The following is a 27,867-nucleotide window of genomic DNA, read 5'->3' on the forward strand; positions in this document are numbered from 1 at the left end:
CTATGGAAGCACTGCTCTGCTTTAACAGGAGGTGTTGATTGTAGAAAGTGGCTACAACTGTATAGCTCAAATTGTTTGCACTTTCACATAGTTTGAGTTACAGTTCCGTCTTTCTTGTTTACCAGGCGCAATATCCTCTTTCGAACATGCTCTACAGTAAGTGGTGACATCTAATGGCTGGATAAGACACTGCAAGTCAGCATATGCACCATAACATTCTGCGTAAGAGTACACTGCGGAGGAAGATTGAAGCTTCTGCTGTCGATCTTCCAGGGTTCCAATTAGCAGTCTAGTTAAGACAGCTAAATTTGAAGTGAGAGGGGCACTCCGGTCAATACTGGTAACCCTGCTTTCACGAGGAGTAAGGGAAGTCGAAGGAAGAGTGTTCTTCCTTCAACTTCCTGCAGTGTAGACATCACCAAAACCCGAGTTAAGCTACTTTGACTTCAGCTACACAGTTAACATAGCTGAAGTTCCGTAGCTTAATTCTACTTTGTCCTGTAGCGTAGACGTACGGAGCAGATTTCCAATCCTTGGTACAGAGGCAAGAACTGTCTTAATGTCATTGTAATAACCAGAGGGGGAGGCTGGTGTAATTTCAGACCTACCATGTTGTGTATGTGTATGGTAAGAGTGCTAAGACATTCTTTTCCCCGTGGTCAGTAGTAAGAGTCCATAGATCTTGGTTACCCACAGATTGCTGGAACCCTTGTGTGGAGGTCCAGTGCATCTGCACAGCCAGTGTCTTCTGATTCTCCTAGTGTCCATGCATTAGCACTACCTCTGTGTGCCCTCCCTGCTGGGTAGGTGTTACCAGAAGGCAACGAGGGAATGCATGTAAGTCTCCATCTCCCCCAACGTCGCCTGATCAGGGCTTCCCATACTGTGTAGACCAAAATACTTTTGATTTGCCACTGTTTTCCTGTGCAAACAAAATCTGGAAACAAATACATATTTGGGGGCGTTTTGTTCCCTGACCTCTCCTGCAAACACCCAGCCACTTTACAGAGGAGAGTGATAATGCAGCCTATGGAAAAACCTAATGGCGTGATTCATTTCCTCTGTGGAGGAGACTTGTGCCAGGAGACTTGTGCCAGGAGAAGCTATGGCATTTCTTATAGTAACTCCCATGCTTGTACTAGGCTTTCACATGTGGAAAAAGCAGCCAGATCCACCAGACAATGAGACCTACACTTGAGTCATAGCTAAGCAATCTATTTTAGTTGTAGTTTTTGTAGCAAAATCTAAATCTTGATTAAATACAGCAGAGAAATCCCTATATCCTCGCTCTCTGCTAATATACACACTTTATCACTGTCGCATACAAACAGCAGCCTCTGCTTTTAAATCGCTGCGAACACTAGCTGAGGTCTCCTTATGCCTTCCGAGCCTGTTAGTAACCTGTTAATGTGGTTTGTGAAATGATGAATTATTTAGTGCTGTTGTCAAAATAAAAGCTTCCAGATACACAGCAAACTGAACAAATAAGTGGAAATTTTGCACGTGTATTGGCTTATTTGTTAACGGGAAAACTGGAGTAATTTGTAGGGGGTTGTCCAACTTTGTGTGTTTCCTAATAGGTGTTGACATATTATAGTGGCAGGTACCTTGGAATTTCTTGGAATGGATAGTGAGTTTCTAGTGCAGAAGATAGAAACTGCTATCAGGGGACATGATAGTAGTTTTCAAGTACCTAACAGGGTATTACAAGGAGGAGGGAAAAATTATTGTTCTCCTTGATCTCTGATGATAGGACAAGAAGCGACCGGCTTAAACTGCAGCAAGGGAGGTTTAGGTTGGACATTAGGAAAAATTTCCTAACTGTCAGGGTGGTTAAACACTGGAATAAATTGCCTAGAGAGGTTGTGGAATCTCCATCACTGGAGATATTTAAGAGCAGGTCAGATAGACATCTATCAGGGATGGTGGGGTGAGGGGGAGAGATGGAGGGAATAGCTATTTGAGTCAATGAATGGCTAATCAGGGGTGATAAGTGGAAGCTATCTTTGCTATCTTTGTAATGGTTAAGGTAAGGTGCTTGGTCCTGCCATGAGGGCAGGGGACTGGACTTGATGATCTCTTGGGGTCCCTTCCAGTTCTAGTGTTCTATGATTCTAAGATCACCAGACAGCGGTAAAGGCAGGACAAGCCAGGCAGGGGAGAGAAAGCTAGTTCGACTGAATAATGGGAGAGCTTCTCTTCCTTGTGGCATTCTCTGCCCAGATCTCTGGGGTGCAGCAGGTTAGTCGTGGGGTGGGGTGCGGGAGAGGAGGAAAAGTAAAAAGGGAATTGAAAGATTCAATACTGTGTAAACCCTTCCTTGCTTGGAAGAAGAAATATGCTTACGAAGTGATCCTTGTCTGTTTCATAAAAGTTTGTCAGAGTTTTCCTTTTCTTCCCTTTGTTTCTTTTTCTGAATGGGGAAATTTGCAACATCCTGGTTAGAGTTCCTGAGTGCACTTCTAGCAGCACATGAGAAGAGAGGCGGCTTTCAATTCTCCTCTTGAACTAATAGTGATAGAGAGGTAGCCGTGTTAGTCTGATCTTGCTAAAACAAAAGGAAAAACTATCTAGCACTTTAAAGACTAACAAGATGGTTTAATAGGTGATGAGCTTTCATGGGCCAGACCCACTTCCTAATATCATATTCTGGAAGAGAATTGGCATGACCATATATACCAAAGGAATACAATGAAAAAAGTGAACACATTATTAAACTGACAAATCAGATTTAGAACAGAAGGTGGGGTGAGGGGGAGAGATGGAGGGAATAGCTATTTGAGTCAATGAATGGCTAATCAGGGGTGATAAGTGGAAGCTATCTTTGTAATGGTTAAGGTAATTAGCATCTTTGTTAAGGTCCATTCGTTAAGTTTCAAATTTAAGCATGAAAGAAAGTTCTGAAGTTTCCCTCTGTAATCTGGTGTTAAAGTCTCTTTGAAGCAAGATGCATGTAGTAAGTTCATTAAAACTATGCCCAGGTAAGCTGAAATGAAAAGCAACTGGTTTTTCCTTGTGAAGATGTCTGATTTGTGGACATTAATTCTTTTGCGAAGTGTCTGAGAAGTCTGTCCAATATACATAGCAGAAGCACACTGTTGGCACATGATGGCATAAATTACATGCTAGCAAACCCATATTTGGCTTCAGTCCCTGCCTCTCAGAGCCTTAAAAGGGATTGCCGGCTTGATGCTTGCTTCCTAATCTCCAGCATTCTTCCCGTTTAGCAGGCATTGTGTGAATGGATTTGCCTTTTGCTCCTGGATCTCAGGTTTGTGACGCTTGCTGTTGCCTCGTCAGTACAACAGACTTGCCTGTGGTCTTCCTTTCTTGTCTGGTTTCAATACAATATTCTTTATTTCCTGGTCTAACTGTCTTGCTTCTGCTCCGTAGTCAAGAGGGTCTGACAGCCACAGAGGTGACTGTGCTGCATTGCATGTGACACTCACAGTAGCTATTTGGTGTTGTACTTGAGGACAGAATGTGTTGTATAATTGTAGAGAGACTAGCTGCAGTCACTTGCTTTGGCACATCTGAAGGCTCTTTATTGGTTATTCTGTAAAGGCACTTGGAGCTCTGAATCCAGGTTTGGTGCTTGTGTGCTGCCTGGGGTATTTTCAGAGAACTTTTGCACAGCTCTTTTTTTCACAGAACGGCAGCTTGTGTTTTTAGTTCATCTTGATCATGTAATCTGCATTCCGGCAGAGGTGCCTGGGCACTTCCGCCCGTGTGAAAACCCACCTTTCTGAACTCCTGCCGATCCAGGTACAAGTAAGGCGATATGGGTAGGGTGAAATGTTCCCCTCTGTTCATATGGGGTGGGGAAATTGAGGAGCTAAGCAAGAGACTTTCAAAGTGAATCTCTCAGAGGGGTAGCGGTGTTAGTCTGTAACTAAAAAACTTTTTAAAAAATGGACCAGTAGCACCGAAGAGACTAACAAAAATATATAAAGAGTATCATGAGCTTTCATAGGCATAACCCACTTCTTCAGATGCATCCTGGTCTTCCCCAGATCCTATGTACAGGCAGTCCCCGGGTTACATGGATCCGACTTACATCGGATCCCTACTTACAAACGGGGTGAGGCAACCCCGCACTAGCTGCTTCCCCCCAGCAGACCAGGGAGACGCGAAGCTACGCCCCTCCCCAGCAGACCAGGGAGATGCGGAGCGGCTTTTCTCAGCAGACACCTCAGCTTGAGAATAAAGGACTGAGGGAAGTGAGGTGTGGGAGAATAAAACTGAGCTCTGGAGAAATGTTTGGCTAGAGTTTCCCCTACAATATGTACCAGTTCCGACTTACATACAAATTCAACTTAAGAACAAACCTACAGTCCCTAGTACGTAACCCGGGGACTGCCTGTATAGTTCAGAAGATGGAAAGGCTCCATCTACTATATATTTAGAGAGTCTGTTTTATCAAGAACTCTTCCTAAATGGTAAGAGGTAGGGCCACCAATTTTGGTATGTAGCTTCCTCTTATCATAACTTAAAACAAGGTCAGGTCTTAGTTGTGCCAGGAAAATGGGATGTTCCTGAAAATGGGATTGCTTCTCATAAGACCCAACAAAAAAGAGCTAAAACAGAAATTTGGTGTGATGCTTTTTTGGCACAGCTAACTCAATGCTTAAGGTTTGAAAACTAAAGACAATATTATTGGAAATCAAATTGACTGTAGCCTTTTTTCGTAATAATGTAGCAAATAATGTATAGGGATGAAGGAAAAAATCCAGATGGAATTCCCATTTTTAAAAAATTACTAAAAAGATTAAACCAAAAAATTTAATAAGCTCTTACTTTAAGACATCCGAAATAAAAATTAACTTAATCAAAATAACACTGTTTTTGGAAAAAAAAATTCATTCATTTAAATAAAGCACGTACTTTTTCCTTTTATTAAAAAAAAAAACTCAATTGTGTTAAGGACCCAAGCAACTCCAGGTAAAACTCCCTACTTGAGGAATAATGGGAGGGGGGAGAGAAAGAGGGATTGCTTCTCTCCCTGCCATAGTTCACCCATACTGCTCCGTGTGCATGGAGCTGGCTTTTACATTAAATAAGAACAGCCATAAAGAGTCAGACCAATCGTCCATCTAGTCCTGTATCTCGTCATTTTAATAGTGGGACAGTACCAGATGCTTCCAAGGGAATGACCAGAGCAGGGCAATCTATCAAGTGATCCATTATGTGTCTGGATTGAATAATATGGAGATTAAGAGCATCCAAAACATGGGGTTCCATCTTCTGACTATCTTGCCTAACAGTCTTTAATCCCAGAAGCTTTCCTCAGATCATCGCGAATGCTGGGCACCGCTAATCTAGCCTGAGTTTTCCAAGTGCCTTTTTGGAGCCTGGAATTTGGTGTGTGGTTTAACACCAAATTCCTGCAGCAGGGGCTTTGGAGTTGAATGGAACATTACCGCACTCTGGCTTTGCATTCTTGCTATGTCAGCCTGGAGCGCATTTGTGGGATCTTTGACACGGGCCCAACATATTGCATTGTTGGGTTGAGGTTTCAAGGCAACATAAACAAAGAATGAGAGCAACTTGTATGGTATCTCTTAGTAGTGCTATATTAGCCTTTCTGACTGTGAATATCTTCAAGAAAAAATTGGAAATGTTTCTCTATTGATTTGAAATCTTGAGTCTGGAAAATTCAGCAAAATCTGAGAAGACCTTTTGTGTCCAATCGACACTTGTGAATGTCCTTACTTTTCTATGATAAAGTGGTAAACCTGTGACAGGTATTGTAGCCAAATGCAGTATCTTTAGGGGAACATATTGGACTAAGTGTATCAATCCCTGTGAGCCAGGGATTTTATATACAAAAGTAGCCTGCACCATAGGGCTTATCACAACTCCTTCAATAAATAAAATGGTGGGAAGTGATGAAGGTGAATCACTTAGGTCAGTGGTTCTCAACCCTTCCAGACTACTGTACCCCTCATTGGAGTCCGACCGGTCTTGAGTACTCCCAGGTTTCACCTCACTTAAAACAACTTGCTTACAAAATCAGACATAAAAATATAAAACTATCACAGTATACTATTAGGGTATGTCTAAACTGCATCCCTCTATCGGCAGAGGGATGCAGATTAGGCAGGTCGACATTGCAAATGAGGCAGGGATTTAAATATGCTGTGCCTAATTTGCATAAAAATGGCCACTGCGTTTGCCTACTCAGCACTTTGTCGGCAAAAAGCGACAGTCTAGAGGGGGATCTGTCGAGAAAGAAAGCCTTTTTTGACAGATCCCTGATGCCTCCTACAAGGAGGTTTACAGGATCTGTCGAAAAAGGCTTTCTTTCTCAACAGATTCTCCTCTAGGCTGCCGCTTTTTGCAGACAGTGCTGAGTCGGCAAAACGCAGTGACCATTTTAATGCAAATTAGGCACAGGATAATTAAATCCCTGCCTCATTTGCAATGTCGACCTGCCTAACCTGCATCCCTCTGCTGACAGAGGGATGCAGTCTAGACATACCCTCAGTGAACAATTCCTTACCATGTAATTATAAAATAAATCAATGGGAATATAAATATTTGTACTTACATTTCAGTGCATATACATAGAGCAATATAAACATGTCACTGTATGAAATTTTAGTTTGTACTGACTTTGTTAGTGCTTTTTATGTAGCCTGTTGTATAACAAGGCATATCCAGATGAACTCTTCCCACCCCTACGGGTATGCAAACTGCTGGTTGAGAACCAGTAGCTTAAGTTGTAAACACCTCCAGAGAGACACCATGTTCTGGGGAGACTTGCATAGACTGGTTCAGACTCTCTCCCCCCCCTTTTCCCCTCGCCCCCAAAACCAACAGACAAAAGGCTTTTGATATAAAAAGCTTGGATTTAAAGTGACTCAGTCTGCTTTCTGAGCCAGCGAATGGGCAGGACCTGCTTGTGGAAGGGTTGGAAAAGACTTTGGCCTACCAGGGCCCAATAAGACCAATGGGTGACATCTGGTTAGATTTTCGCATGGGTGGACGAACTTTCATTGCTTTTAAGGTATTTTTTCCATAAGACTTTTGCCTTAAAAATAAAGGTGCTTGCTTGGAAGTAGCTATGTGGTAACTTGCAACGGCTGCCAGTACTTTACTTGTAGCCCATAGCAACGTGCAGGTGCTGGCCTATAGGCAGACTGCCTTGTAGAGAGGTGAATGTTTAACCAGTAAACTGGTGGGGAGGTAGAGACGCCCCCCCCTGCCGTGGTCTGGGAGCTGCTCCAGCTCTGTCAGGCCCACCGTGGGCCTGCTGGCTGCAGTCACGGGAGCTCCAGCCCATCTGGAGCAGCCCCCACCCGTCCCTGTTTAATTGGTTCACTGGTTAACTAATTAAATGGGACATTATGTCCCTACTGCCTTGCTGGGGGTATTGCAGTGTAAGGTACTGAGGTGTAAAATCTCAGGCTGGAGAGAGAGATGCAGCTTTCCCACCAAGAAACGTGATGGCTCAGAGCCAGAAGTGGGTGCCCTTGGGAGATTCCAGAGGGGGAATACAGGTGCATTCCACCTGAAACTGTGTCAGGGTCAAACAAGCATTCTGCACACAGAGGAAAATCCCTCCTGTGTTAGAACCTTGGTAGGCACATCAGTCATTGGGCAAATCTACAACTTAATTTCAATTGGTCAGACTGTTGGGAGTAGAAAACTGATCTTGGGGTCTGTTAGAACTGCCCTAGCTTACACCTTGCTGCTACTTCCTGCTCTTTTAGATTATTTTATTTTAGAATAGCAGCTTTAAAGAAAACGTTGCTTTTCAGAGCATAGTGGCATTTTCCCACCTCTTTTAAAATGCATTAAGTATCAAGAAAGATGCTGCAAGCTCTCCTTATTGTTTCTGAGAACAGAAGTCTCAAGGTCAGACATATATGAGTTGCTCAGAGTGGTGTGGTCAGTGAATGGAAAAAACGTATGCGCCTGATGGAATTTAGAAAGGAGGAGACCCGCACTGAGTAATTGTTGTGGTTTTTGTTTTAAAATAGTCATTTTTAATCTGCCAGGAAGCTTGCATGGGGATGTCAGTTAGCATGAGAAGCCACTTCCAATGTGTCAGCCCAACACTACACTGCACACCCAGGGCACGTCTACACTACGTGGAAGATTGACGCTACCGTGGTCGATCTTCCCGCTAAATCGAACTCAGAAGGCACTCCTGTTGGCACCGGATTTCCTGCTCCTCACGAGGAGTAAGGGAAGCTGATGGAAGCATTCACTCCTGTTAGCTTCCTGCCGTGTGGACAGTGCAGAAATGCAGTGTAAGATACATCGATTCCAGCTACGCAATTTACGTAGCTGGAGTTGCATATCTTATTTTGCCCTTCCACTGTAGTGTAGACTAGGCCCCAGTGCTTCCCCAGTGCAGAGCAAGAATTTGTGAGGACTGTCGGTTACTGCTTTCTTCCTCATCATGCAATCTGATACTCAGCGTATATCAGTATTGACAATAAGGTATCAATCTAGCTGTCAAATATTAAATAAGAAAATTGTAAAACCACTTTACCTGCTATTTAATGGACTCAAGGTAATTTATAATTGGTTAGGATTTAACATATAAAAGCTATTGCAAGTAATGGCATTTTTCACACTAAATAAACATCCAGGTTCCTTGCCTGTTCTATACACTATCTTTAACACATTCTTCATTGCATTAAAAAGACTTTGATGTAATTGCATATTCTCCCAAGAACGTAAAACACTGAGTAAATTAAAGATAATGCGAGACTCTAAACTGGGAAATTGACCACAATAGCTATTCTAGAATAGCTCTCTGTGTATGCTCCTATTCTGAAATCAGAGTGCCCTTTTCTGGTTTAGTTTAATACATTTTCAAAGTAGATTACACTAAACTCTTCCAGAATAAGAGCATCCACATGTGGAGCTGTTTAAATTCACATAGTTTATTCTGGATTAACTTCCATGTGTGTATGAACCCTAAGAAAATGATCACTGAGGCCACATCTACACTTGCCTGGAAGTTTGACTCTAGATACGCAACTCCAGTTATGTTAATTACGTAGCTGGAGTTGAAGTACTTTGGTTTGAACTTTAGCACCATCCCTGCAGTGGGATGTTGATGGGAGAAATGCTCCCCTTGATTTCCCTTAGTCCTTGTGAAGCATAGGAGTATTGGCACCAGGGGGAGTGCCCTTAGCATTCGATTTAGTGGGTCTTTACTAGACCCACTAAATAGAAAGCTGGAAGATCGATCTCTGGAGTGCCTATCCAGCAGTAAGTATAGACATTGCCTTAGTTATAGATAGCCCCCTGACTTTTCCTTCTAGCAGCAGATGTAAAGCACTGGGAATCTAAAAGCATTTTGGTAGGAAGATCCATTTATGCACAAATATTTCAGAATAAGAAATCGCAATAAGTTTGGCTGTGTCTTCATGCTATTCTCACCAGGAGACAAATGGGGCTTTACTGGGTGCAAGCGCCCCCTCCCGGAGGGACAGGGGGGTTCAGCGGACCCACCGTCTAAGTCTGATACCCTTTTGTCCCAGGGTCCTGCTCCCTGGGGAGGAACTCATGAGTGCGATCACCCTTTGCCGGGTCGGCGCCGGGGTTCGGCGGACTCACGGCCCCGTCCCTGTTAAGGGTCTGGGGGGTCCCGTCGGGTAAGGATTCCGGGGGCCTGTTCCTAGGAAAGGTCCTCCGGGGGGGGGGGTGGGGGCAGTAACAAGCGTTCGGATTGTGATCAAGGTCACCCGGCTCCCAGCGGTTGCGGCTTACTGGGGAAGTCGGGTAGGCTAAGGCTGCGGGGAAAAGGGGGCATGGGGGACCCGGGCCTGCCCTCTCCACCGGGTCCCAGCCCGGGGCCCTAAGTGGGAGACACCTAGCGTGTTCCATCCACAACAAGCGGGGACGCTCCCCAAAACTCGCCTGCCCACGGGCGCCAGAAGCACTCTGCCCCGGGCTTCTTCCACGCCCCGCGCTCCGCCGCCCCGCCTGGGTATCCGCCCGGGACACTTACCACGCCCGAGCTGTTGGCCCCGTCCGGCCAGTGTCCTGGGGGCTCCAGCGCCACTCTTCTTCCCCTTCAGTGGGGCGGGATGCTCATCCTCCTGTGGGGTGTTCAGCGGCTCCTCCCTGAGCCGCCCCTAGCTGTTTCGCTCGGCCGCTTTTCAAGCGGCCCGGGCAGAGACGCCGTGTGGGCCAGCCCCCCCCCCCCCCCCCCGGCGTCCACACGCCCCGTTGCATGCTGGCCGGGGTTTTGAGCTCTGCCTCCCACTCCGCGCGGCTCCGGCCGGCCGGAATGCTCCTCGGATGCCCAGCCCACCCGGCACGGCTGCATCTGGCCCCGCCCCCTTGCCGCGGGACTATGCGCACTCCCCTACGCCGGGTCTCGGCTCGGCCGGGGCTACTCCAGCCGTTCACGCCACTGGCCGGCGCTCCCCGGGCCGGGAGGGCCACCCCCCCCCAGATCAGTGCGGACCCCGCTGGGTCTGTCACAGGCACATTAGACATCTGAAAATAAAACTGTAAGACAGGAATGGGCAAATTCTGGCCCGTAGGCTGGATCCGGTCTGCAGGGGTAATCCCTAGCGGGCTCCCACTTCTGTATTTACCTGCTTCTCTGCAGGTATCAGGTGATGGCAGCTCTTGTTGGCCACCGATCACCATTTACGGCCAATGGGAGCAGCGGGAAGCTATAGGTCTATTACACTTTCCATTGTTCCTGTTGGCCGCAAATAGCAATCTGTGGCAACGACAGCTGCGATTGCCCGATACCTGCCGAGGGCAGGTAAATATAGTGGCCGTGGCCTGCCAGGGACCAACCTTGGTGGGCCACTGTTTTTTGTATTGCCCACCCCTGCTGTAAGAACTTCAGAGAAAAGCTTGTGTCTTCCTCTGGGTTTATGTAACTCTTATGCAGAGGGGCCCCAATCATGTCTGGGGACTTGGAGAACAACTATATTGCAAATGATTCATAATAATAATTAGACTTCATCGGAATTTGTGTTGCTCAGGACTTCTGATATTCAACCCACTTGTGTTGAGGTGCCTAACTCTGGATTTTAGGAGTGAAAAGGCCTGCACCTTATAGGAAATTGGTCCTTATATCCTTATTCTTGATCGATGTTTTTAAGATCTAAAGCATCATAAAAGGAACAGAGGGCTACTTTGTACAGAGCAGTAACCCTGCTTCTTTAATCACACCGTCCTGTCAGACCTGAAATTTAAACCTGCTGCAACCTCTGGGTCAGCCTGCCAGAAATGTGTGGGGATTTGTAATTAGGAGGTATTATTTGTGCTTCCAGATCAAAATATTTTTCACCAGAGTTTTCTTTGTTTTTTTGGTAGGAGAATGTGAGAGTGGGAGCATGAGCGGAGGAAGGAGGGAGAAAATGTAACCGGTCTGTTTTAATTAGGACAGAAATTCTTTCCATGTTTGACCTGTGTCTCTGATATGTTTATAAATACCCCCTTCCTGTTGTTCTCTTTCCAAGGAACGCTATCTGGGAGTGGGCCTTTTATTGAGGTGGGAGAGTGGATTATAATTCATTTGTGGCATCTCATTCCATCTTTTTTTTTTTTTTTAAACAGTCTACCTTCTTTGAGCCTAGTGTTGATGTAGGGCTCTAACCTGCTACTATAGGATTGCATGACTCCCACAATTATCTGCATTAAACCAGGATAACTTGGGAGTGTTTCTAGTAGGGATGTTAAAATGTGTTTATTTTGGTAAACGTGTACCCGCTGATATTTTCAGTGGATACACATTTACGCGGGGTGGGGCAAGAAAGGTGGACAGGCGACAGGGAGAGGCGGCTCTGGGAGCCAGTGCATGTGAGAAGCCAGCTTTTAAGCTGGCTACCTGCACATACCAGCTCCTGTGGAGCCACCTGTACGTTATCCCCTGTGCTGCTGCCTCTATATCAGAGGCAGCGGCACTAAGCGAGGAAGGGAGGCAAGAGCTGGAACTTTTAAGCTGCCTGCTTTCTTCCTTCCTCCCCCGTGCTACTGCCAGAGGCGGGCAGCTCCGTGGAAGCCAGTGCTTAAAAGCCAGCTCCCCCCAAGCACCAGCTCCCACCTGCCCCCTTCCCAGGGGGCTGTGTATAACCATGAAAGTTAACTGATGAGTCTCATTGGTTAACCGTTTATACGGGGACACACTATTACATCCGTGGTTTCCAGATGACTGCCTGAGCTGTGCTCCTTTATAGTAGAAATTTCCTGCACTTGTACTGGGAGCAGAATGGTCTTTCCACATTCAGGTGGGCCGGTCTGTGGACATGCTGTGCTCAAGAGGAGATAAGCACAAAGAGCAGTAAAGGAAAACCTGCTTCAGTTGGAACGGCTTGGAGGGAGAGAAGTGCAACTGGACAGGAAACACGTGGGATGACGAGAGAGGGAACTGAGAGAACTGTGAAGGGAAGTGTGGAAACACCAAATATTGAAATAGCATGAGTCAGGCCTTAAAAATCACAATTGGTTCCGAACTCCTCCATTTTCAAAAAAATTGATTCTGAACATGAACTGGGTTTTGAGCCTCTAGGGTTCCGCATGATCAAACTTGCCTTTGAAAATGTGATGGCTAGAAACTCGCTTTCTCTCAGCTTCCCTTTAATCACATAACACCAGGCGCTCTGACTTTAAGAGAAACCCCTTGTATGTTGGGACTAGTGGGAAGGTTAATACCAGTTGGGTTGGCCCTCCCATGTCCAGCTGATCGGTGTTGGCCTCCTTGCCAACAGAGAAGTAAAAGTCTGGTTAACTGATTAACCTAACGTTTAACTGGGTATGCTAAAGTATAACTGGTTAATCGACTAAGCCGGATCCAGGTTGGGAACTCCCAGCCCCCGTGGAGCAGTCCCTGTCCACAATGGGTCAGGCTCTCCATGGACAGAAGCTGTTCCAGACCCTGGAGCAAGCCCTGCCTGTAGGGCACTCAGGCCCATTGCGGACAGGGGCTGCTGCGGACAGGGGCTGCTGCTGACGAGCAGCCGCGGGTCCCCTGTGTGGCTGGAGCCGCCCCCCGGCAGTTGCCAGTTAACCTTTCTCATCCTTGTTTGCTAGCATATGGAGACTATGAGAACTGGGATGCAGTCATTCCCCTTGTTTGCCAAAATGGTTTCCACTCCCAAGGACTGCAAACCATATTTTTTGTCTGTTGAGACTTTATTTAGGATCAGCGTTGCTTCCTGAAAATCTCCTTAACAAAAACGTCCCTTTTGTAATGGTGGAGTCCCTTTTATGTGGGTCTGCCTGTGCTCGCCACCCCGCTGAAATGTTCTTGAGCACCTGAATGCTTAAATGAGAAGAAAAACAGCTAATTTGTGGACACTGTAATAACATAGCTAGCATTTGCCTTTTTGGCTCACTGCAGATGCTTCTACCCTGGATAGATGAAAGGCAGTGGGGGACATTTAGTGCCCATCTGCAGACTCCACACAGGTGCTTAGTGTGTCGAGTAGATTTCTGTCCAATCTTATTGCAAACTAAGTGTTTCTATAGACAAGCCTTAAGAAGAATTTTTAAAAAATATTCATGCAGTAATACTTTGGCAGAACACGTGAAGCCTACAAAGGAAACAGAAAATAGAAATTAGAAATTGTTCAGCCACAGACCAGAAGAGATTTCAATATTGGTGCAAATATGTTCATAGACCAGAAGGTCAAAATAGCACTCATTTGGAAGCCCTGGACAATGACTGACAAAATCCTCCGAGTGTATTTCCCTCCTCATGAAGCAGAAAGTGGAAAGATTTCTTCTTAGTAGCAATTTAAGGCAACTCAAGCAGATTGGAATGTTTCCACTTGAAAGATAGCAGCCATGAATAGAAATGCCCAGCTGTAGAAGAAAACTTTGTTTTCTTGCCTATCTTATTTGTAATGTTATTATTGTAGTCATGTTGGTTCCAGAATAGAGACAAGGTGGCTGAGGTAATATCTTTTATTGGACCAACTTCTGTTGGTGAAAGAGCCCCGTGTATATTTTTTTGTTAGTCTCTAAAGTGCCACAGGACTACTTGTTGTTTTTAATAGAAGTTGGTTCAATAAAAGATGATTTAACTTCACAATGGACCAGGAAAGGCCAACAAAGGTATAAATGTGGTCTTATGGTATTTGGAAAGGTAATAATGACCCCTTATGTAAAGCTATGTCTAGACTGCCGCTTTCTATCGGAAAAAGGTACGCAAATTGCGCTCCTTTTTCCAGTAGTTTTGTCGGAAGAGGCTTTTCCGAAATTTGGCCCATCTACACTGGGCCAAATTTCAGAAAAACCTCCTCTTTCGGAAGAGCCCTTCTTCCTTGTGGAACAAGGAAGACAGGGCTTCCGAAAGAGTATGTCTGCTCTTCTGCAAAAATGTCAAGAGCAGACACATTCCCTGAATGTGGCAGAGTTTTCCCGGGATACCAGATACTCTGTAGTCTAGACATAGCCTAAGATAATAAGACCATGAATATAATCACATCTGCACTGCATTCATTCCTTTCAACATTAACAGGCTAGCCCTGGAGAATGGAAGTTTAGAAAGTTTGTGAGGGAACCATCCCAGTGAGAAGATTGTGGAACTTTTTATCTGGACACATGTGGAAGTGTGTGAACTAGCGAGCCTGGGCCTTAACTTGCTTTTCCATGTTGTTTCTGGTAGTGTGCTGGGGAGGAGAAACGAGTGGGTACCCGCACCGTGTTTGTTGGCCACCGCCCTGTTTCAGAAACAGATGCTTACGTGGAACAGAAATTCTGTGATAACAGAATTGTCTCATCCAAGGTAAGTTGGTTTTGTTAATCCATAAACTCTGGTGTTTAATCAACTGGAAAGCTTGGACATTTCTTCTCTTTATGTTCCTCAGCCTTATTCTATTTCATCCTCGCTCATGGCTTCCTGAAATTTAAAAACTCAGAAATCTGTACTTGAGTAGTTAAAATCCTCTTCGCACAAAGAAATGTTTCCAGTGTTTAGCTCTCCCTTTGCTGTGCGATAGGAGCTGTAATAAACAAGACTGTTAATCTAATAGTCTAAAATCTTTGTGTTAGAAAGACTTTTCTCTCCAAATCCCTGTATTCAGAGGTTGGAGATGAAATGTTATGTTTCAGTCTACTCTGGAAACTTTGCACAAAATGCTTCTCTGGGGTTCATGAGAGATTTGCAAATGGTGTTAGAATCAAATATGGTCACATTTGTTAATAACACATGGGCATATTATAATATGTCCTTTTGAGTCTAATTTATGATCTGCCTGATGCAATCTGAATGTAGCTTGGAAGCTCATTTTGTACCAAACCAGTGGTTTGTATATACACTTTCTTATTAATAGCTATCGAGTGAGTGGACGTGTGAGTTCTACCTCTGCATTGACTAAATTTGAGGCCCTTCAAGTAATACTTGAATCAGCGTTTTCTGGGTTTCCATTGTTTGCAGGGTGAAAATGTAAATGCAAGACAGTAATATATCTGTGGTGGTTCTTGGCTTCTGAGGTTTTAGGTTTGGGAATTGTTTGGTTATTTAAAAATGGACAGATAACAATCCTGTTTCTAGATTTTTTTTTTCTTTTCAAGTAGGACAAAAATAACTTAGTACAGTGTGTATTTTAACTGTTGGCCTTTCCGTTGGATAAAGAGGAAAGCTTGCAGTATTCTATAAATATAGCACTTGTTTATTCTGAACACAATGCAACGACACTTATATTCTTTCTGGTTGATCTTATTTTACTTGACATCTATCAAGCTATTTCAAAAGACTAGGAAAATTGAAATACAGTGTCGGACAACTGGCCCCAACTGTTGTTAAGCTAGTTGGGTGAGAATATATTTAACTTGTTACTACAAGCCTACGTCTACACTGGCCCCTTTTTCGGAAGGGGCATGCTAATTTTGAAAGTGGGAATAGGGAAATCCGTGGGGGATTTAAATATCCCCCGCGGATTTAAATAAACATGTCCGCCGCTTTTTTCCCGGCTTGGGGAAAAGCCGGAAAAAAAGCGTTTAGACTGGCCCGATCCTCCGGAATAAAGCCCTATTCCGGAGGATCTCTTATTCCTTGGGGAAAAGCCAGAAAAAAAGCGTCTAGACTGGCCCGATCCTCCGGAATAAAGCCCTATTCCGGAGGATCTCTTATTCCTACTTTGAAGTAGGAATAAGAGATCCTCCGGAATAGGGCTTTATTCCGGAGGATCGGGCCAGTCTAGACGCTTTTTTTCCGGCTTTTCCCCAAGCCGGGAAAAAAGCGGCGGACATGTTTATTTTAATCCGCGGGGGATATTTAAATCCCCCGCGGATTTCCCTATTCCCACTTTCAAAATTAGCATGCCCCTTCCGAAAAAGGGGCCAGTGTAGACGTAGCCCAATGGTTTGAGGGTTGCCCAATGTATAGTCACAAACTTTAGTCATACAGTAAATATGATTTAAAGGTTACAGTTGGCATATTTCTTTTTCTGCTCCAAAAATTCATGTTCCTGCTACTCATGTCCTTTTGCTATCTGCATCAGCACTTGAACTGATTTTATGCTGGGGACCAGTTCCTGCATGCTGATCTAGGTAAAACTCTGTTTGACTTTGGCATTATATCTGCAGGATTGTGTTCTTGGGGAATATTTTCTTTATTTTTATTTGTTTCTTTAGTGACTAATTGGATTATTTTTAAAATACTAAGCTTGTGTTAAACTTCACTGATTTTTTTTTAAAAAATTGTTTCCCTATGAATTTTGTCCTTTTGTATATTGGGTAAAATGGACTTTCCTTCCCTTCTTTCCCTTCCACCCCAACTTTCTCTCCCTTCCCCATCCCCCAGTGTTTAAAGTGAAGCTAATATCTTCATCATGGGTCTTTTATTCTGTGCTTATTATCTGTGCCCAAACATCATTAATGATGTCAGTATGACTCTGAGAGAAGTAATTTATTTCAAAGAACACAGAAAGATCATCTATGTTGTTTCTTAAACTTGCTTTTAAAGTTCATGTCATTATTTTTTTCCAAAATAAATGATCAGTGGCCTTCTCCCTTTCTCAGCCCCCCCAAAAAGTGAGAAACCAAATTACAAGCAAAGTAACAAGGCAGTGTTCCAATCACAAACATGTATGCAATTGATATTTATTTTTGATTTTTTAAAGAGCAAAAAGCAAGAGCATGCAGGCTCAAGATTATTTAAAGTAATCTTCAACATCAGTGAGAACAGTTCATCATTTGGGTGTTTCCTTTTGATGTATGACATGCAGCATTAAAAGCTATTTACAGGTGTGAATCCCACTGATATTTTTGCATTCTTTCCCCTAACCTTCCTCATTTGTTTATTTTGGTTTTTTTTGTCTCAAGTTGGGAGTAATTGTTTTTTTTTGTTTTTGAAACATTAAAATCCAGACAATATTCCAATTTATGTCTCTGAAGAACGCCAAAATTTAAAATGTGCAGTTAAAAGAAGGATAACGGAGTGATATTGCTTATCAGTGTGTCATTTACTGAAGTTCAGAAAATCAGGGGCCATATCTTCAAGCTTGCTAAGTCAGCTGCATAAAGAGGACTTAAAGATACAGCTTGAACCTCTCTAGCCCAGCACTTTCTGTACCTGATCGGTGCTGAACCAGAGAATTTGCTGGACCATGGGAGGCCAATATTGTCTAGCAGCATTACCAACACTTCCACTGCTTACCGGGCTCTTAGAAGACATTTAGGGGTAATTTAGAGCTGCACAACAGCACAGAACTCTGAGAGCCAGGACTGGTGGCTATAAACAAACTTTATGGGATAAGGGAAACTCGGCCACATCTATGATAAGTGGACAGGCAGCTAACTAAAATCATGCTGGACCATGGATGTTGTTGGGCCAGAAAGTGCCAGACTAGAGAGGTTCAAAGTGGACATCACTGAGGAACCCTTTTAGTTGCTGTGGTCAATGGAGCGAGACTATACCCTGGTAGCTTTAGTTTGAGGGCCACTGTACGATAGTATTGGAACTTTTTATTGCTTAGGACAAAGCTAACTGGCTCCAGTAACCCTAGATTTTTTTTTTTACAATGAATTGTATCTGACAGCCCTTAAGCACATGAATAGACATTTTTTTAAATAGGCCCACTTCTATGGGGGAGGGTTTCAGGATGCAACACTATTGCATGTCTTCAGCAAACTAGCGAGGGATAAATCTCTAGACCGTAGTCTGTCACATGGGCTAGGGATTGAAACTGAGACTAGTTTAAATTCCAGGACGTGCAGTTCTTATGCTCATGCCCAGGAGCAAAATTGCACAGCTGGACGGACGACATCTAAATGTTGCCCAGCAAAGTTCCCTCTCTTTTTTTCCCATCTACGTGTGGAATAAATTTTGTGTGCACCAAGTCATATGCATATGTGCACCACCAACATAAACACAGTGGCGGCCTATCAATACAGGCGAACTGGGCGGTCGCCTAGGGCGCCAAGATAAACGGCCATTGAGGGCTTTGGAGGCGGGGGCGCCGATCGCACGCTTCGCCTAGGGCGCCAGTTGCCGGCAGCTCGTCTAGGGCTGCTCCTGCGATAAACACATGCTGCTGGCTGTGGGCACCCTGCTAATCCGTTGAGTGGCACCTGACTCTCTCTTGGGCGGTCACCCACATGCTCAGTTTACAGAGAACTCTGGTGCCCAGCATTGCCTTCCAGCTCTGACAAACTTGCAGCATTGATAATCTTCTCTTCCCCAATCTCCGCCTGCTTCAGTGTTGCTTGATACATGATGGCTGCTTTCCATCAGATACCGCTGATGCTATTGTACGAAATGTGAAAGTTCAGATGCCCACTGTCCAATGCACAGCACAGAGTCACCTTGGGCTTGTTATCATGCTAGAATTATAACGGTGGTTGGGTGAAGCATGGCAGTAATAGGAATAACCTCACTTGTAAAGCAGGAGTGTCAGCTAATATTAGAAAACCACCCCTCTGACATCCCCCCATCCTTCGATTAACCTAGTGAGACTCTTGACAGGTATTTGGACTCTTGATCATGTGTCCCAGTAAAACTGGAAAAGCGAGTGCTGTGCTGACTTGATAAACAGTTTCTGTTTCCATCTGCAAGGTACACAGGCCCACTAGTGAAAAGTAGAGAAAAAAATGGATTTACTGCAGGGGAAGGGGGCAGAAAAGGAAGGTGGATATTTTCAACTTCATTGCACAGTTAGCAGTGCTCGGGCATGTGGAAAGAGAAGTGCAGTGCCTCAGGAGTCAAACCCCTTCTGAGGCCAGGCCTACACTAAAAGGGAAGGTTGAATCAAGGCATACAACTCCAGCTACCTTAATTATGTAGCTGGACTTGACATACCTTGATGTAAAGTTTCCCCACCAACGTACAGTGGGAGGCCTCAGACAGCCCCTCCTTGGAGTTATAATGCGTCTTTGTGGCCTCCCACTTCTGCAGGGGCCAAAGTAGGCCCCAGAATAATTTAGACAGACCAGCAGACCGGTGGAATCACAGCAGCCTGTCCCCTCTGGGAGGTGGTGCTGCCTAGAACATCCGCCTCAGTGCTACTTGCAGCAGCCTGCCCTCAGCCCCACACCCTGTGTTCACTATGCTGAATATTGAGAGGCAAACAGGAGTTGTTTTCTTCAGCCTTTCGTAAGGATTCCCTCTAAGCTTCTTGGCCACGATAAGCCTCATGCAGGAGCTCAGGGGCCACGGCAGCTCCCTCCTAGAGCTGGAGGAGCTCTTCTCTCCCCCTGACCATGGCAGCTTGCCTCTGGAGCTGGGGGTGCGTCTCCTGTGGCCGTGGCAGCAGGGCCAGATTAAGAAAGTGGCTTTAGGGGCTTCAGCCTGTAAAGCCCCTGTGTTCTGGGCCCCCACCCTTCCTAGCAGAGAGGGGAGAATGGATCCATGTGCTACTTACCCGCCCCCCCCACCCCCCCCACCCCACCCCAGCTGGAGCCACGTGACTGTGCTGCCTTCACCTGGAGGCTCCGCTCCTTCCACTCCCACTGGCCGATAATTGCTGCCCATTAAAGCTGCAGGGGTGGTGTCCGCAGGTGAGCGTGGGCCACTAGGAGCCACCTCTTCCCCATGCCACCCACACATGGGAGATGCCCCAGATAAGCACCTCCCTCCCTAATCTCCAGCTTGAGTTCCCCACTGGCCCCATGCTCCCCTCAGCGCTTTTGCTTTTGAAGAGTAGGAACAGCTGTTGCTACACTTCAAAGGCGGAAGCGCCCTTATCGACTAATCGACTAGTCAATGCAAATTGCATCGACTATTCGATTAGCCAAATAATCAAAATTTTACATCCCTAATACTACCAAGTTTTTGATCTGAGGAAGTGGGTCTGGCCCACGAAAGCTCATCATCTAATAAACCATCTTGTTAGTCTTTAAAGTGCTACATAGTCCTGTATTTTGTTTCAACTACCAAGTTAAACACACTAAAAATACACCAATCATATGCCATTAGCGTTGCTTAATGCTATTGTAGGTTTCTGCAGGGGTTGAGTTATAGGGGAATTAACACCTTTAGGCCAAATGTATCCTGGGCACAAGGTCACTGAAATGATACCAGGGATACATCTGTCCAATATAACTACTTGACTTTTTTTTTTTTTAATGACATTTTATTTCTTAGGAAACTTCTAAACATAAATGCCCTTTCTTTAACTCTGGATACATGCAGCCTCGTGACCATTCTTAATCTTTGGTACTGTTGACATTGTGCAAAATTGTGCGCTGATATTATTTGTGCAGCTTATCTCTCGGTTCTCTTTCTCCCCACAGTACACGGTTTGGAATTTTCTCCCGAAGAATCTTTTTGAGCAGTTCAGAAGAATTGCCAACTTTTATTTCCTGATCATTTTCCTCGTGCAGGTAAGGGCACTTTTCAGTAGAAATGATGCAGAAGTGACTGTTGTTTAAATAGATTGGTCAGAGTTTGAAACACAGCTTCATAAAGGATTGAGACTCAAAACTGGCTCTTTATTGGTACTTGTAAAAACTTTTTATTAGCATAAGTTGGGCCTCCCTGGTCCGGCACCCTTGGGATCTGACCAGTCTCAGATAAGGGATTTCTCTGGGCCAGGGGAGGTCATATCTGGCCCCCCTGCTACCGGCCCCCCAGTCCTGGACCAGCCTCCTGGACACCTTCCTCTCCTGCCAGTCCCACTGCCCTTCCGTCCCCTTCTCCCACCTTTCCCTGTTAAGCCAGGCAGTCCAGCTTCCTGCACAGCAAGTTCCTGGGAGCCCTGCTGCAGCGCTCCCAGGACGTGCTGGGCTCCTGGACGTGGTGGGAAGTTCCACTGGGTTGTACGTAGCAGCCCAGCTGCAAGGAGCCGAGCCGCCAGCCTTCCACTCAGTGGTCCTGTGATGTCTGTCGTCTGGCTGGACCAGGGAGTCCTGGTTAATGGAAGTTCAGCCTGTAGCTATGTAATGTCTTGTGCAGATGCATGCATAATACCATTTCCAGGGCCATCTCAGACCATACTGTGATGACTGTTGTTACAGTGTAAGATCCCTGTGTCTACATTGGAGTCGGAAGGTGTGATTACCTGCCCAAGGAGTCGTATTTGTGGTAGCTCTGATCAAGCTAGTATGGCACCATGAGAGATGTAGCTGCCATGGTGGAAGGGGCTAGCTGCTCAAATCCATACTCAGGACAGCTAGCCCCTCCCATCACTTGTACCCTGGTAGTTAAACTTCGGTTTTAGCACCCTACTTCAGTCAGTGCTACCGTGGGTGTCTTAGCTTGAGCTGCAAATTACACCTTCAGCTACTCTGTAGATAGACATACCTTGTGTGAGTAAAACGTATATTAATGTCTGAAGGGTTGAAACTTTTTTTTTTAACATTTTTGGTACTCTGTTACTTCTCCCTTCTAACATATTTCTCCATATAATTAGCAGCCTGGTAATATTATAGTATGAGTAGATTTCAAGAAAGCTAGAAGACGTGAGCAATCTATAATTTGGGATTTTTGAATATTCAGATGAGTTAATGAGTGTGTGCATATATATTCAGGAGTGTGTGATTTTTTTTTAAAGAGATTTTATGTTTTAAATTACATACATATACTTTTCTCACTCTGGTTTCTGTGTAAAGTGGACATTGACCTTGGGATTAGGAAAAACATTGGTAAATGCGAGTGTTCATTTTCTGTTACATAAGCTGAAAAATCAGGGCAGTTCTCCAAATGTTTGCCAAAGAAAGAATTTTTTCTTTTAAATTGGAAATGTATTTTTTCTTTTTATAGCTGAATATTGGAATTCAAAAAAATTAACTGGCTGGTTAAAACCAAACATGCAAAATTTCAGCCCAGCCATTAAGTAAATGAAGTCTTAAATATGTTACACACAGTAGTCTCGAATAAGGGCATCTATTGAGGGATTAAGTTGGTTAGCGCTTTCACTTTTCTTAATGTTCTCTCTAGAAGCACGGAAATGTAGGATTTGAAGGGACCTCAGTAGGTCTTCTAGTCCAGTGCCCCATACAATGAGTTGGATTCCCCTTTTCAGAGGAATGACCCAGACCTCTCCTGTGCTCACTTCCTCTCTCAGAATTATATTGTCTTGCACTGTCCCATATGCAGTGTTTATATAGCCACTCCCCAGCTTACGAACACACCGACTTACGACCATCCGTACTTATGACCAACCTCCCATTAATCCCATTATAATATTTTCGAGTTGAGAACCATCTACGTCAAGTTTTTCGAACACTGCGGGCAGCACGTTTAAGGGTATTTCCAACTTACGACCAAATCGAGTTACAACCAGGTATTTGGAATGTAACCCATTCTTAAGTTGGGGACTGCCTGTATGGGCAAATATAAAACCAGAATGCTCTCAGTCAGGGCCGTACCGAGCCATTCCGGCGCCCTGGGCAGACAGGTTAATTGCACCTCGGGTTGTGGGAGGGGGCATGCGCAGCCCTGGCCCAGCAGTGGGGGAGGGCGTATGCACAGCCCCGCGCCAGCGTGTGGGAGAGAGCGCATGCGCGGCTCTGCCCCCGCCCGGCGCGTGGAGGAGGGCGTGCGGAGCTGGCGGCGGTAGGACGCACATGCCCGGGTCGGCCCAGCCCAGCTACCGCCGCTGGCGTGCAGCCCGGGGTGGGTTGAGCCTGGCCGTGCAGGGCCCCGTGGCCGCGGGGGAAAGGGCGCTGCTGGCCGGCGCTGTGGGGGTTAATGAGGCCCCCGATCCAGGAGCCGGGCACTTGGCGCCTGATGGCAGCTTGAAAGAGCCCACAGCGCTCCTTACAGCTGCCATCAGGTGCCCCCCCCCATAAGTTGGCGCTCTGGGCAGCTGTCCGGCTCGCCCATGCCTTAATCTGGCCCTGCTCTCAGGTACATATCTTGGCAGCTGGCTCTGGGGAACAGCAGAAGGCACGGCATATACTTTTGTGTTCAAACCTTTGTCTCAACGTGGCCTCCGTTTTACTAAAAACAAGTCTCATTCTGTCTGGTGCCAGACAGACCTTGACAGTTAACTCTCTGCAATAGGGGTGGGGGTGCCCTATTACATACGCATGGTCCTTTAGGATATGTCTGTGCAGTAAAAGCTGTTCTCAGGCTCACCTACCAGAGCTACTTGAATCCAGCTAGTGCCGGTAACAGTAGCGGTGAAGACAGAACAGCATTGGCTTGAGCACATGTGGTCACAGACCCTGGGCACACGTTCGGCTCACTAGCTATGCTATCTCACATGTGCTATCTTTGCTATGATTTTTACCTGTGCTGGCTGGATTCAAGCTAGTCACGTGAGCTAGCGTGTGCACAGCAGGATGTAAAATCCTGTTTAATCAGTTAACTGGTTAAACGTTAGGTTTGACTGGTTAACCCATTTAAGCGGGATCCTGGGTGGGGGACCTCTCCAGCACAGAGGAGCACCAGCCCATCTGCTGGCCCCGCAGGAAAGCTGCTGCCTCCTGGCCCCACAAGGAGCTGCTGCCTCCTAGCACCATGTGGGGCTGCTGCTCCCAGCCCTGCTGGGCTCCCAGCCTACATGGGGCTGCCAGCTCCCACTGTAGCCCACGACACGGTGGGCCTGGTGGGGCTGGAGCATCCTTCCATCCGCAGCAGGCTGTAGGCAGGAGGCTGCTCCTAGGTGCTGGGTAACTGTTACCTGGTAAGCATCACCCTTACCAGGTAACTAGTTACATGTTCACATCCCTAGTGCACAGCTTTTGCCAGGCAGACCTATAAGATCTGAGATGTAGAACTCACCATGTGTGCGTGCCGATGCCTAGTCCGAGCTCACGTGTTCACTGCTTGCACGTTGTTGAGTGTGGCCATCTCTGAAAGTGCCCAAGTCTCCACGATAGCTCTGTTTGAATTAATGTGGCCTACCAGCCGTCCTTGGGGCTTCACCACTGCTTCTGGCTCCCCATCCTCGCCAATGAAAGGAGCTGTGAGTTGGACAGTGGTGCAAGAAATCTGGTTACATTTTTTCCTGCTCCCTCACTGAGGGCATTTTGACTTGCCACTTTGCCACTGCATTCCTGAACCTCCTCCTCCTTCCTTCCTCTATTGCTAAAAAAGCCAGCCAGTGGATCCTCTGTGCACTTTCTCTCAATGTGACCATTCTGGTTTGGGTTTGGATTATGATACTAGAAGATTTGCCCAGCATTCCTCAGATCCTTAACTCAAATACGTTTTGTTTTTCTTCATTTAAATCATAGATCTGGGGTGTGGCTGGAGAGGAGAGGTTCAGTATGTAGGCTGCTCGGGGCAGAGAGGTCTACCCCAGTCCTCTCTCACTGTAGCAGCTTAGGGCCAGGTGAGAAGCATCTGTCCATGGCTGATGCAGCAGGCACAGCTTGGGGAGAGGTGCATGTCCCACTGTTTGGGGACAGACAGACACACAGACAAAAAGACAAACTCCCTGAAATGTATAGTAAATAACTGTCTCTTTCTTCACCCCTACCCCCTGCTGGCCTCATGGGGTGATAGCTGTCCTGGCCCCCTATCTCTGGCCCTTTTCTGCTCCCTTTTGGCCATTCCACAGTATAACTGTCCCTCCTACCAGACCCCTCCCTTTCCATTTTATGAGAAACAGTCAAATTCCAGGCACATTCCATTGTCCTGGCACAATCCAGCCCTGACCTTGCTTTAAGTTATGATAAGAGGAAGCTGCCTAGCAAAATTGGTGGCCCTAGCTTTTACCGTTTAGGAGGAGGTCTTGAATAATAGACTCATAGGTGAACAAACGGATGGACGCACAAACTTTCTCAGATATATAGTAGACTAGAGAATGGTCCATGACATGGTTGTTAAAAATGGTATCCATTGATGGCCATGCTGTTCAGTCTGTAAGGCCAGATTGACCATATTTGGTGCAGATTATATGGTGTGTGGGCAGTCAGGGGCTTGCAAACTAATTCTGGTTTGAACCCATAATGCCCCTTATTTATATTGCACACCACAGAGGTGTGTGAATGAGAAGCCTTCATACGGTGTTCTCTAAGCCCTGTTTGATACAGACACTCATTTAGCTGCCTCAGTTGCTTTGGATCAAAACTTCATAGTCCATTAGGAGACTTTCCATTGTCTTTCAGTGGGATTTGTATACCTTAAAAGGTCCTCGTGTAAATGTCCCTCATACACTCCATGTGCCCAGTTCTCCCGAACATGCTCATATTTGAGGCTTGTGATACTTAATATAGAGTGTGTTGGATGACCCAACCTTTAGTGCTAGCATTTGATATTCAACTCACTCAAAAAAATTGCGCCTGTTTATTTTTTTCCCTCTGTAGGTCATAGTAGATACACCAACCAGCCCAATAACCAGTGGACTTCCACTTTTCTTTGTGATCACGGTTACAGCTATCAAACAGGTAACATTTTCAGTTCATGGAAGTGAGAAACACATTGCTGCAGTAGTGTGCACGTGTGTGTTTGCTTTGCATTTTGATGTGTGTCCATGGTGGAATAAATGAGAAATTTGGCATCTAATGACATATATACTTGATGCTACATATATTTGTAATAATAGAGGTCCAAGGTTAGAGGGACACGATCATTATGAAATCTGTTTAACTTAAAATTAGAAATAAAAAAGGAATTTTGGATACTATGCCAAACCTAAGTTCAATTTTGTGTGTGTATGTGTATTTTTAATGCTGTGAGTTCTTGTTGTTGATGACTATCTCTACATACACTGCACTGTTATAATTTATTTCTTTTCTTTCAAAAATGCACTTTGGGCCTGATTTGGAGGTTGAAGAATCCTGGTGTAAATTCAGTTTGTACAGGTTGGACCTCCCTCGTCTGGGACCCTCAGGGCCTGACTGGTCCCAGATGAGGGATTTTGCTGGACCAGGGGAGGTCATTTCTGGCCCCCCTGCTGTTGGCTACACCTCCTATGGCTCCTGGTCCACTTTGTAGCCCCACCCCCAGCCCAGTTGAGAAGGGTGCTGGGCTTCCCGCCTCCCCTCCCGGCATCAGACTGCCTCCCCACCTGCATCGGGCCATGCTCAAGCTCTCCCCCATTGTGTTGGCCTACCACCCCCACCTCCCACAGAACGCTGGGACTCTCTGATCCTGAAACATCCGTGGTCCTGCTGGACAATGATGTTGACAGACCAGAGTCCTAGTTTATGGAGGTGCAACCTGTTTGACCTGACATCAGTGAAAAAACAGGAGTAGTTTCTATCCAACCAATATCTGGTCCTGAAAACTTAGGGACTTCTCTGACTGAATAATATTTTAAAAAATTAACCCTTTTAGAATTGCATTCAGTTGAGCGGCGGGAAGGTGTACTAGAGTAAAATCCATCTCTTTCAAATCTGGCTTTTGCACTTTGGATGAGACTGAAGAGCGAGAAACCCTTGTCTTGTGTTGGACTGGAAAAGTAGGAATTACAGGGCACTAAGCATATTATTTGCATTATCAGCGTACTCTTACCAATCTTGAGAGTAATAGACAGATGCTCTTGCATGCAGTGCCTATAGATTGCTTTTGTGTATGTTATTTTAGTCTGTTCCAAATCTGTCAAATGCACATCTGAAGGTTTTGGTTTTTTTTAATTAAATGGATTCAGATGGAGCTATTCCAGCTGAGGTTCTGGCATGCATGAAGGCACTGCGATGACAATGTTTAACTTACTCCCCTTTTTAAATCTGTCTCTTGCAACTGTATTAATTTATTTACTTCACTACCTGGTGTTGATTGCATTCCCTGTATGTTGGTGTTTCTAGGGCTATGAGGACTGGCTGAGACACAGAGCTGACAACGAAGTCAATAAAAGCAACGTCTTCATTGTTGAAAATGCGAAGCAAGTGAAAAAAGACAGCGAAAAAATCAAGGTAAGCATTGAGAGAAAGAGATGCACTTGTGAGCCGTTGGGAGAACTCCTAGACTCCGTCACTGTGGCTGAACACTTTGAATATGCTAAGGGCCTAATTCTGCAGTTATTACTTTCTTCCTTCCCATCCTCTTCCCTAAACTTCAGTTTGTTTTCAGACGAGAAGCCTCAGGAGTCATTCCAGTTAATCACCAGGTGCTTGCTTTGCTTTTGTCTGGTCACTTCTTTGAAAGGCTGCCATGTATGCACGTGGCTGGAGGACTGATGAGCAACACAACTTGGATCGTTTGTCAGTTGGGGCTGGAACAGGCAACCCTCTCTTTATCTCTAGCTTCCCAAATGTCTGTTAACAAAAAGGCTAATTTCGTGGTAGTCCCCTCGATGGCCACTTTCTTTATATATTTTTATGTGAAATTGTAAGGCGTTGAATCCCACTCGGCATTCCTGCTTGAGCTGGCCTGACTTCTCAGGCCCAGTCCTGTGCTTGGATATGGGTGTGTGGTCCTGTCTGAAACGAGAGAGTTCTGTTTGTCGGATGGTGGAACCGACCCAGAATGCCTGGAAGAGAATGTCCCACAGTGCTTAGCAAGGAACCATAACGAACAAGTTTAAACCATCACAGCTCTATAAATTAATCTGCGGTGTAAGTGCATCCTTAGTGCTCCAATTTTGGGAATGAATACAG

General features: G+C 45.5%; 1 protein-coding gene across 8 annotated transcripts in view; it reads left to right on the plus strand.

Annotated features, from left to right (window-relative positions):
* Positions 1 to 27,867, plus strand: part of ATP11C (ATPase phospholipid transporting 11C (ATP11C blood group)) — a 146,456-nt gene that overhangs the window by 52,889 nt on the left and 65,700 nt on the right. For 6 of the 8 annotated variants that reach the window (XM_089781818.1, XM_075941061.2, XM_075941062.2 and 3 more), the window contains exons 2-5: positions 14,600 to 14,719; positions 20,668 to 20,757; positions 25,633 to 25,713; positions 27,076 to 27,183. In XM_089781818.1, coding sequence (XP_089637944.1) covers positions 14,600 to 14,719; positions 20,668 to 20,757; positions 25,633 to 25,713; positions 27,076 to 27,183 — 399 coding nt within the window. Of the gene's footprint in view, positions 1 to 2,543; positions 3,272 to 14,599; positions 14,720 to 20,667; positions 20,758 to 25,632; positions 25,714 to 27,075; positions 27,184 to 27,867 lie in introns of those variants that run through there. The other 2 variants (XM_089781817.1, XM_075941066.2) reach the window with 2 other exon arrangements.

Source organism: Pelodiscus sinensis, chromosome 13, assembly GCF_052426305.1.
Source record: "Pelodiscus sinensis isolate ZL-2025 chromosome 13, ASM5242630v1, whole genome shotgun sequence".
NCBI lineage: Eukaryota > Metazoa > Chordata > Testudines > Trionychidae > Pelodiscus > Pelodiscus sinensis.